At 39.6% G+C, this 12,575-nt stretch overlaps 1 protein-coding gene across 1 annotated transcript in view; it reads right to left on the minus strand.

The window, feature by feature from the left end:
• Window positions 1–11,303, minus strand: part of LOC139536731 (unconventional myosin-VIIa-like) — a 63,532-nt gene extending 52,229 nt beyond the window's left edge. The window contains exons 1-3 of the mRNA XM_071337329.1: window positions 11,289–11,303; window positions 1,898–2,011; window positions 1,371–1,523 (exon numbers count right to left, since the gene is read on the minus strand). Of these exons, the coding sequence (XP_071193430.1) occupies window positions 1,371–1,523; window positions 1,898–2,011; window positions 11,289–11,303 (282 nt within the window). The remainder of the gene's footprint in view (window positions 1–1,370; window positions 1,524–1,897; window positions 2,012–11,288) is intronic.
• Between the last annotated feature and the right edge of the window lie 1,272 nt (window positions 11,304–12,575).

The following is a 12,575-nucleotide window of genomic DNA, read 5'->3' on the forward strand; positions in this document are numbered from 1 at the left end:
ACCCATGATTTGTTGTACTTCCAAGCCTGCAGGCCAAAGCTGTGGTGTGTTCTAAAGGTTCACGTGTGTTGAACATTTACGCTTCGATGGTCAAAGCACACGTAACAAGCTGGATCAAAGGATAAGCACGAAGCAGAGCTCGGCCTTCAGCCTAGCAGAGATTATATATAGCCATTCATTCAGTGACAGCGAAGAAAATGAAAGTAGTGGAAGTGCTAGCATTAATGTCATGGGCTAGCTTGTTAGCGTGTTCCTTTTTAGCTTTAAAAAAAGAAATAGGAAAGAGCATGCTTGTCTCTGTAGTTTGTACTCACCCTTCCCCCACAATTTGTCTATACAGAGAGATAGGGAGGGGGATGAAGAGGGAGAGGAAAGAGGTATAAGGAAAAAGCACAAAACAGGCACAAGTTGATGAGGGACCGACTGGGGGGGACATACAGGGGCTAGGTCTCAATACTCTATAACAGCTTCCTTAACCACCAGTACCACATATATCACAACGGACTGAACACGTTTCCATCATGTGTCCTGCCAGAGCAGTGATACTGAGGAAAGGATATGAGGAGAAGAAGCTGGTTCAAACTATTGAGCCACAGCCAGGCAGGGAAGATAAGGAACCAGTGGTGTTGGGGGGTTGTGGAGGCCAGGGGAACTAACATGTCAGTATAACCAAGAAAGTAAGTAAAATAACCACACAGACAAGGTTAACCCTATAACAGTCCATCAACAACATGAGCTACATGTCACTAAACAAGGTCACTATGTTTCATAGAATATGTTCTAAACCATACTTCCTTGTTATTTGAAGGACTCATACGCTGTAAAATTATCAATGGTGGAAAAAGTATCCATTTGTCATACAATTGTAAAGATAGAAAATTACTCAAGTAAAATTAAGTCACCCAGTAAAATATGACTTGAGTAAAAGTCTAAAAGTATTTGGTTTTAAATATACTTAAGTATCAAAAGTAAATGTACAGTAATTGCAAAAATATACTTAAATATCAAAAGTAAAAGTAAAAGCATAAATAATTTCATATTTCTTATATTAGGCAAACCAGACGTCATGACTTTATATATATATATTCTTTTTCACAGACAGTCAGGGGCATACTCAATTTACAAATTAAGCATTTGTGTTTAGTGAGTCCACCAGATCAGAGGCAATAGGGATGACCAGGGATGTTCTCTTGATAAATTTGTGAATTTGACCATTTTCAAATATCAATAGTAAAGTAAAGTACAGATACAAAAAAAAAAAACTTAAGTAGTACTTTAAAGTATTTTTACATAAGTACTTTACACCACTGAAAATGATGGTCTTCTAGTGGTACCAAAGCGAGAAGACCAGTATTGCAGGGGGGACTCACATAGATGACACGCTCATTGTAGCGGATGAGCAAGTTCCGCAGGATGCCAGCCTCGTTGAGGTCTCCCAGGCGGATCATATCCTCCACACCGTGGATGGAGGTGGGGTGCATGGGCTTAATGTTGGTGGCATTCTGGGGCGAGATCCAGTGCTCCTGATGGGAGAACAGTTACAGTACAGTCACAGCCATTGAGGAACTATGGTGTCATAGGCTACTGTGCGTCCATGTGGGCTTGTTAGACTAAGCTTAAGGCCCTGTTTGAATGCATCCTCCTTTCCTTCCCCTTCCTTGCTTTCTTCCTTCCATTAAGTAATCACTGATAAAACATGAATGGATAGGTGTAGGCAAGCTTTCCATGGCATTGCTTTTACCAGTAATGTCATGTCATGATTACTTCAAGGACGGGAGGAAGGAGGGATGCATTTGAACAGGGCCAAAGTCTTGTTCGTCAAAATCTTGTTAATGTCTCGTCGTCTTGTCAAAGTAGTGTCAACGTCCCGTCAACGTCTCATCTCGTGTGGACTTACCCTCCCCTCGTCATCCAGCACCTGGATCTGTCCCGAGTCACAGAGCTTGAGCACGGCTCCCACCGGGACATCGAACTCCCGGCCCGTCTTAAGGTCCAACCAGACATAGTCCCCCTAGAAAGCAACCACAAACACAATCAGTAATCAGGAAGGAATTCTCAGGAAACTCCTTCAGCAAGTTAATGTGCTAGATTTTTTTCAAGAGCTGTAGTCCCATACAAAGATTTTCTTGATAATGTTTAATTTTAAGGGGTAATTCCATATGGAATGACCCTGTATCAAGTATTGTAATTAATTGTAATAATACATAGTTACACTGTAATAACAACATGTAACTGGAGGTAACTACAGTCTAATTACAGAGGTGTAACAACAAATGCTTGTTAAAAATGTGAACGTTTCCGATAGCTTCCCAACCATATCCCAACTCACCATATTTCAGCCTGCACAAACCATGTGAAAAGTGTTAGTTAATTTAATAAAACCGACCACCTCATTGACACAATTCTGCAATAAAGGGCTCTGTAGTCTGATGCTCAGGCCCGATGGCATGAACGAGTTCGCAAATGGTTGACATCAAAAAATACATTAAATTGTTAAATAAATTAACCATGCATTTACTTAACCATAAATTAAACATTATTAGACACATTAATAAACAGTTATGGTTAAAATTGTGAGAGTCATTCATGCTTGACAAATTGTAAGCCTATTAATCTTGGTAAAATAATGGTTTATAAATGCACTCAAAATGTTCATAGGACAAACTCTTATTCCATCATGTAACCTTGCAAGTGTTTCACTGTTGGATCAGTGAAATTATTTATTTATCACAGAAATTAAGGCATCATGTCAACATCTACCCGTCTGCACAATACGCTCAGAGGGGTTTGTTGAGACTAACGTCATGTGACAGTGCGCAAAGAACGTGTCGAGAAGGTCAGTGTGCAGACATGAGAGACTGCCATGAAAGGAAAAAAACATCAACACAGGAGTTAGAAAGTAAGTTTTCCATGCTAGCTAATGTTAGCTGGGCTCGATGGTCTTATCTTCCCTGAACCTTGTTCTCAAGGTATCCATACCTCAAGGGTATTACATGAGAAACATCCAGCATGTTAACGTTATCTAGCTAGCTAGCCACTTGTGTCAACAGACTATGAAGAATGTTAGTTCCTTTTCAATGTAGATAAACACTAGCTAACTTAGTGTTAGCAAGCACTGTTATTGTTAGCTGGACAAGACAACAACTAGCTAGGTAGCAGGCCTAAACTATAGAAATCATGATGATAACTAGTATAGGGTAATGTAAATTGTTATAGCTACATACTTCTTCTCTAACACAGATTCCCACAAGGTCTCAGACTTCAGGATGTACCCGGCTCCACGAGGGGGCTAAAGGGGTCTAAGCCCCCTCAGTTGAAACTTGTGCCACCTTAGTTTTAGTTTTATGTCCCTATATAAAAATAAAAAAAGTTCAAACGACTGAGTGACAGGTTGGTGCAAAAAAAATCAGTGTCTCTACTGCGCTGTGTCAGCACAATGGACAGAGTGCGCCGCGGTGTGTTTAGGGAAGCTATGGAAGGCCACTGGGACGGTTAGGTATGACTCCTTTGGGTTTCCATAAAAATCAGGAAAAAGCATTTCTCATCTTTGTGGAAGGCTAAGTGAATAACATGATAAACCTCCGCTTGTAATATTTGATTTGGATTTATAAGTGTGGTGTCAAGTTTACCAGTCGGGCCCTGGTGAGGACACCGTGTTGGAGGCCGAACTGTCTCCTTCTTGCTCCTCTGCTGTTCCTATGGGGGCACTCTGCAGGAGTGTCTTCCCTATGATGGGGTGTGAGAGGTTTTCATCCTGACATTGACTGGTACTAAATTGACTATGACAGAGCTCTCTCCGGAGCCTGGAGAGGAGAACATGTGCTCTGACACTTTCCGCAGGCTTGGAGAGAAAATGACTGCACCACAAAATGCTTCTGGGTGTAGCACGGAAGTTGTGTCACTGCTGGAGGGTCTGGAAACCACCCTGGTGTCCACTGTGCATTGTCCGGGAGAGAATGCTCTCTTACCTGCTTCAACAAAGGCCCATTTTATGAGCATGGCCTTATTTCTATTACAGCATATTGGATGACTGTCATTCATATTTCATTCACCCAGCTCGATAGGTTTAGGCTACTACATGACACTCAAATTTTCCCTATACCCATCATGAGGTTGCTACAACCTACGAATTAACGTTTACAACGTAGGTGCACAGGTCGAGAGGAAAGTTTTAGTAATCAAGGTGACAGACAGTGATACATTCAACACCACCTTGCACACTCTTGCCTGCATCTAGCTGATCTAGAGTGTAATCATTAGTCCAAACCATTGCAAACGAGAGTTTCTATTGGAGAAATTCAGGTATGTTTATCCATGTTTCATTTGCTTCCGTTTAAGAAAAAAAAATTCAACATAATCGAAAGAATGAATACACCTCTGATCACCCGCACACACAGTTCTCTTTCATAGCAGTCACATACAAACAGCATGATCACTTTACTTGTTGTATAATTCATTCTTGCATCTACACGCTCTCCTCCTCTCACCTTCTCCCTTCGCTTGTGGACTTAAGTGCACAACACAACAGCTGGCTGTGACCAGGTGAAAAAACCTTTCCAAGCCAAACCTTCATACCATAACCGCTACACACAGCCTACATCACTGTCTCCATATTAGCTAACGTCATAGTCAACATAGCGCGTTAGTAAACCCACTACAATCATGCAGTACAGTGTACAGCAAGCAGTTTACACCGGCGGGCTCCGGTGGCAATAAATTAATAAAACCGAAAGCTTACTTTGACTTGGAAGAGTTCTAGTGTTGGATAGCCTTAGCCAGCTGGCTAACATAGCATACCTCTCTGGTTGAGCTGGTTGTTTGAGCTGCATTAGCTAGCTAAGTAAGTGAAAGTGAAAGTTTAAAAAAAATACAACGAAATATAGCTAGCTCTCTCTTCATTGTCTTTAATTTAAGAAATTCATTTGATCAAAACTGTTCAACTATTGTCTTTCTCTCTCTTTGAGTCAATTACTCACCACATTTTATGCACTGCACTGCTAGTTAGCTGTAACTTATGCTTTCAGTACTTTATTCATTCTCTGATCCTTTGATTGGGTGGACAACATGTCAGTTCATGCTGCAAGAGCTCTGATAGGTTGGGGGACGCCCTCCGGAAGTCATCATAATTACTGTGTAAGTCTATGGATTGGGGTGAGAACCATGAGCTTCCTAGGTTTTGTATTGAACTCAATGTACCCAGAGGAGGACGGAAACTAGCGGTCCTCTGGCTACACCATGGTGCTACCCCAAAGAGTGCTGCTGTGGCTACTGTAGACCTTCATTGCAAAACAGTGTGTTTTAATAAATTATTTGGTGACGTGAATATATTTAGTATAGTTTTATCTAAAAATTATAACTTTTTTAATGTTTAACAATTGACATTTATCTGAAATACACTGAGGAGGCTGGTCCTCCCCTTCCTCCTCTTAGGAGCCTCCACTGGATTTTCCTTTATTTGCTCTGCCAATCTACATTTAACAAATGGACATAACATGTTGGTCAATACAGTATGTATCATGTACCCAGTGCTCATTTGGAATGTGCCATTCTGGCATTAGTTTGGGTACTGTGTGCGTTTAAGGGGGGTGGGTTGAAATACTGAACCGTAATGATTTCAGTTGAAGGGACGACTGCTACGTCCTGACAACGTTTATGAGGTTGCTGTTTATGTGGAACGAACGTGTCTTGAGCTTAATTTCAAATGCAGAGACCACAAAAATAGGGGAGGGATGTGTGGCGAAGACACGCTGTACATCTCTCTCCACTACTGCCACTGACTCCCGCCAATTCGTGCACACTATTTGGTTCATTGTGTCAATTATTTGTCAATGTTTATCAGTGGAGTTACTGTAATTACGACATATTCCCCCATTAATTTAGAATGTTTGGTTACAGAAAATTATAATATACATTCATACTATTCTAATTTTCCAAGTGGAAACATTGTTTGTGTCACGATCGTCGTACGAACTGGAATTATACTCAGACCAACGTGCAGCGTGATTTGGGTTCCACATGTTTAATAAAGGAACCTCACAAAAAACAATAAACAGCAAACGAAACGTGAAGTCATGGAGTGCTCACAGGTAACTACACACAAACAGATCCCACAAAAACCAGTGGGGAAATGGCTGCCTAAATATGATCCCCAATCAGAGACAACGATAAACAGCTGCCTGTGATTGGGAACCATACCAGGCCAACATAGAAATGGGCTGAGGGAAGCTGAGCGTTGGTATGTGGAATTGGAGACAAGTGGGAGTGGAGTTGCTGTGTGGGAGATAGAATGATGGTCAAAGACAAAAGTAAAAATAAAAAATGGAAAAAAGTCCAAATAAAACATAATAAAAAGTAAATTTGAATGACACTAAGTGGCAGTGTTTTTACAACTAATGCCGGTTTGCCTGAGGCTGATGCCGTGCAGGTGTTTGTACACATGCATATACACACACTCTCATTCAAATAAACACATACAAGAACACACACATACATGTAACTGTGGGAGGGGTCTGGAATGGTTGAGGGACAGCTATTGGGGAACTGTGGGGGGATCTTGGAGGGTTTGGGTTCATGTTTTGTGGCCTGGTGGTAGATTCGTCAACGTGCCCTTGAGCAGGGCATTAACCCTGGATGCTTCTGTGTGTTGCTCTGAATGGGAATCTGTTGGATGACTGGTATGATGTAGTTCTTGAGCTGCTTCAATGCAAGTATATTGTATGTTTCGAATATTCAATAAATAAATAAAATATATAATAAAAAATTATAATAATAAATAAGGTCATGTTCATAAAAAAAATCCTCTCTAATCTTAAATGGCACCGACCACCACTGATCTGAGCCTGGTAGACCCCAGCTGCGCTTTATTGGTTAAGACAGGTTTTTCCTGATGAGAGGCTTTTTCTTTTGAAAGCTAACATTTTGAAGTCAGAACTTTGTATTTATATTTGTAAATATCAGCTTCATCTTTGAAACACCAGCGCTGTGTAAATAAATCCAACACTCATTTGCACCTCTACCTGCCTGCCTCCTATTGAATCTTTGTCCTTACCGTGTCTGCTCCATGATGGGGAAAATGCTTACAGAGTTGATTTCCATTGTTACTTGTAATGTTAAAAGGGAAGAAAAAGATAATCACGTTTTTCTAAATTGGCTATCTAGATTAGTACTCACCAGCACTAGAATAGTTATTTTTATGTTATTGAATAGGCCTATATATTTGTTTAATCTAAGTAATCAGATTATTAATGTAACAATAAAAATGGTTGTAATTGTGTAAGAAATGTAAGATCTTTTTACATGTTGCAATAAAGTTGACTAAAAGAAAATCTCATCTTTTGTTTGTAGGTATTTCCCCTTGATAATGAGCAGTATGTAATTATATTGAAATTACTCATAGGTAACTTTATAGTTACACAACTTTAAATAGCAAAATCCTGTGTTACAACTGGTGCGCGCCGACCTTGTACTAATGCAGATATTACAGATATGTACTCTGTGGTGTATTAGTGTGTTTATTTTCTCACTTAAATGGCACATTTGTTAGCTGATGATCAGATTGTCAGGATGGGTAACATACTTTATAGGTACACAATTACAATTACAATTAAGTACGCCTCAAGGTACACTTCATTTTAACTAGCTTAATCCTGTGTAACACCTGGTAATTACATTGTACTTATGCAGATATTACATGTACTCTGCAGTGTACTAGTGTGTTTTTGTCTTTCAGAAGCTTTGCAATTAGGGTCAGGTTGTCAGGATGGGTAATGTACTATCTAAGTACACATTAATGACAAGTAAGTACCTCTCAAGATACACTTGATTTTAACTAATTTAATCCTGTGTAACACCTAGTAATTAAGTTTTTACAATTTATGCAAATTGTACATGTACTCTGTGGTGTACTTTGTTTATCCTCCCACTTGAGGATGACACCCACTTGAAGATGACACTTGTATGGAAGACCCTAATCAGTGAGGTTGAATTACATTTGATCTGTTTTAGTAAACTCAACCCAGATGGTACACTTTTTGAGGGCAAGTGCTAGCAACAACTTTAAGTGAACATTTTGAAGTGCGCATTCATAGGTAGGTAATGATTATTATTACATCTTTTTTATTTAACTAGGCAAGTCAGTTCCCGTTTGGGCTAGGCGTCCCGCTAGCGGGACAACTTCCGGTGAAACTGGAGGGCGCGCAATTCAAATAAATAATCATAAAAATTATGGATATTAAACATTTCGGTACATATAAGTGTCTTATATCCTCTGAAAGCTTACATTATTGTTAATCTAACTGATTTACAGTAGCTATTACAGCGAAAACATGCCATGCGATTGTTTGAGGACAGCACCCCACATCAAAATATTTTTCCACCGGCACAAATAACAATTAAATATTCACTTATTTTTTGAAAATCTTCCTCTAATTTGTCATCCAAAGGGTCCCAGCTATAACACGTAGTGTCGTTTTGTTAGATAAAATACTTCTTTATATCCCAAAAAGTCTGTTTAGTTGGTGCCATTGATTTGAGTAATCCACTCATACAACATGCAGAAAAAGGAATCCGAAAATCTACCCCTTAACTTTGTTTCAACAAGTCAAAATATGTTTCTATTTACTCCTCAGATACCCTAAAATGTAATCAAACTATAATATTTCTTACAGAAAGAAGTAGGAAACTGATTTTAGCAGGTGCGTCCTGTCTTCATGGCGCGCGCAAACACGAATTTCCAAGACTGTCCCTGTACTAAAACTGATAATTCTTATTCGTTTTTGAAGTTACAAACCTGAAACCTTGAACATAGACTGTTGACACCCTGTGGAAGCCAAAGGATTTGCACACAGGGAGCTAATTTTCATTATGACATTTTACTTGATTTTCTAAGAGGATGGTCTCTCAAAAACAAATTCTGGTTGGTTTTTCTTTGGATTTTCTCTTACAATATCTATTGTGTTATATTCTCCTGCACTATTTAAACATTTATACAAACTTCAAAGTGTTTCTTTCCAATTGTACCAATTATATGCATATCCTGGCTTCAGGGCCTGAGCAACACACAGTTTACTTTGGGCACGTCATTCAGGCAGAAATGGAGAAAAAAGGGTCCTAGCCCTAAGAAGTTGTTAATTAAGAACAAATTCTTATTTAAAATGACTACCTACTCATTAGAGCCTATGTAATCTCGGGACACCCAGTGCATCTGTCCACAAGAGATTACAACCTTGTGATAGTTTGTATTGAATTGGATGTGCAGAGAAGAACCAAAACACTAAACTGGTGAATTTAGTGGAAGCTTGCATGTTTTTAAGAAGCATGGTAACAAACATTTGTTGTTACACCTCTGTAATTACAGACTGCATTTACCACCGGTTACATGTTATTACAGTCTAACTATGAGTTATTACAATTAACGACAATGCTTGTTAGTGTAATTACACTGTAATAAGGACCCCTTAAAATGAAGTGTTACCATTTTCTTACTAGTTGAATACATTACATTTGCCATTCCAATATGTTAAGCACATGATTTCAATATATTGTCCATTAGGTCCAGGACGGGATGTGCTTATTTTTTAAGACTCACGTTACACCCTGGACCTGCCATCAATATACTTGCAAATTGAAAATGCATTTCAAACCAGCTTTATTTGTGTTTGCTGAAGTACAGACTAGGCAGGAATGTGTTTAAATTACATTGCAACAATAGTAATGAGGGCAGTAGGAAGGTAGGCCCCTAAATTGCAGCTGCCTGAGGATAACTAATAGTCGAAACTCGTTGCAGTTGTGCGTCCTGATGTGCTATGCTGACTGCTCCTATATGTATTCTTTGTAAAATATATTCTGTTAATAGTTCACTAAAGCGTATTGCAACGTACTGGCCGCCTACTCGTCTTCTTTCTCAAACACAATAGTAATACAATAAAATCTCACTCTGCCTACAGTCTGGTCTAAGGTCATGTTAATTCTACTAGTGGAGCAAAATTCACAATTAATACACTTCATAATTCCTTCTGACACAATTGTATTTTTATTACATTAAAACTATTTTCTGTGCACTTCCTAAAACAATAAAAAATTTGAGGTTCAATCGATATAAAAAAGTCACATATTGATATGCATGAAATAAGTTGGCTACTTTGAAGACTGCCAGTCCATCCAATAAGGGGAATTAGGTTGATGTAGGCTTAGCCTCGTCCAACTGTGGACTTTATAGGAAGTGATGTAACTTGTCACTTGTTGCTAGGAGGAGGTGGTGCTGTTTCAAGAAGGTTTGAATATTTAGAAAATGCATCATTCCCTTCTTCTGTCCTTGTTATCACTACTCTAAATGATGACCGGTGAAAGCAAGGCCTACGCCACTTTATAAACCTGCCTTGCCAAAATCAGTAATTACTCCAATGTTGGGGAGTCAAAGTAAACAGATAAACAGAACCTTATAAGAGGGCTAAGGGGAGGAGCCTATTGGAAATCCTTGCTGTCAATCAAGGTGAGATTCAGGAAGTCAGCCCAGCCAGAGAATGGGCTTTGTCACTTCCCAGTGTTAAGCTGCCATGTTGTTTTTGTTTTGTTGTAACACGCTGGACACACTTTGACCGTGCTGTTATTCCATCTCTCACAAACCACCTAACCACATATATGCAATAAACTGGACAACAACAACATATTTAGGACTGAACCAATCAAAAAAAGCACCATTCATTTTCCAGAATAAGTAAAAAATATGAGTTTTGCTCTACACAAAAACATGTTTATATGGAGTCGACTTTCTTTTCGAACATTGTAAACATTGTTTCATTGAGTAAATTAAACCAAATGTGCATTGAAGTGCAATAAGAATGATTTTGACAACCCAAAACCCAGGTACCAGCTTTGCTAGAAAAGGATGCAGTTAGCACTCAAAAACATCAGCAAGAAAAAAGTATCCATTTCTAATCCAGGTTGAGGTGAAACGTCCATGTCACTATCCCTCCCTGTCTAGACTCAGGCATTACAGAGGCTTTACTAGTCTGACAACACAGATGCCTTGCTGATGGAATGAAATGCATGATTCATGACTAGTCTCTTGACATTGAGGTACTCCTTAAAGGGATAGTTTACAGATTTGACATATTTATACATTTGTTTCCTTACCTTGAAATCAGTCTATGGACAAGAAGTGACTGCAATTCACACTTTATTTTTGTTAAACTACCCACTCCAAACCCCAAAAATGTAATCGATGAACTATCCCTTTAAAAACCCAGATAAAGTGACCTTCAAAGCCCCACAAAGCCTGTCTGACTAACCTTCTCCAGAACCATGGGCCCAGATGAAAATATATTGATAGTGTGACGGGGGGTGATGATCGGAGAATGAGGGTGCATGTTATCTCATGCTACGTGTCACTGTGTCCTCTGGTGGGCCAGCTGATAACACACCATAGCCCCTATCTTATTAGCATTTAAATTGTGTCTCACTTGCAAAGGTCGTCCACAGGGTGGGTGTGTGTTTGTGTGTGTGTGTGAGTGTATGTTTGAGAGAGAGAACAAGTGAGAAATAAGGTATTCTACCTGTTGCAGAATGACCATGGTTCAGCTTCCGGTTTATTCCAGGACATTAGAAGTCACCATGTGAGGCTCCTGGAATAGAGACAAGTCCTATTAGACATACAGAACATATCAAACATACATATTTACACACTCAGAAACTGGCCCAACAGGGATTCAAACTACCACTGCTGGGGGGCATATGCAGCGGCTGTGTTGACCACTAGACCAACATCTGGCACAGTCTTACTAATGGTAAAGATTCACCACAGGGGTTCTCTCTATACCGTGGTTCTCGCTGGACAGATGGCTTGAAGCTGAGTCCATTGGTGACTGGTGGACCAGACCTCACTGTCTGAGCCTAGAGGAATCCCACTTTAATCAAGTGGAATTAATGTGTATAAAATGATAAACCTTTCTACCCCCGGAGAGTGAGGATACACACATAAGCTTGTTGTCAGAGTCTCCATTACTTTGCAAGATTAAAGGCATTACTGTAAATCAGAATGTCCCCCAAAGCGGTTGTCATTGGATCTAATGTGTAGTGTGGCTATATCCGAAATGGCATGGCACCCTATTCCCCATATAGTGCATTACCTTTGGCCCGAGCCCATAAGGTAGTGCATTATATAGAGAATAGGGTGCCATTTCAGACTGTGACTTTTGCAGATGTCTTCTGGACTGATCATCCATTGCACAGGGGCTTTTTGACCTGTGCTCTTGTCCGATTCACTTCCCTTCTCTTAAATGTGCACTCGTTCACTCCTAATCATGGATTTAAAAGCATTGTATTGTTGCCTCCATGGGCTAGAGGGATATATATCTTCCACCTTTGAACTTTAAATCCATGTGTGACCAAGTGCACGTCATGGAGAAGGGGAGAGAATTGGAATGAAGACAGTTCCCTGATCTCACACATACATACGTCACACACAATAAACCAACAAACACACACCACCATTGTAATCCACAAGTAAACTGTCTAATGAAATTAAGCTCTGGCTGAGAGAATTTGATCAGGCTGTCTTATTTAAAATCTCCATGACT

This window comes from Salvelinus alpinus, chromosome 13 (genome assembly GCF_045679555.1).
Source record: "Salvelinus alpinus chromosome 13, SLU_Salpinus.1, whole genome shotgun sequence".
Taxonomy (NCBI): domain Eukaryota; kingdom Metazoa; phylum Chordata; class Actinopteri; order Salmoniformes; family Salmonidae; genus Salvelinus; species Salvelinus alpinus.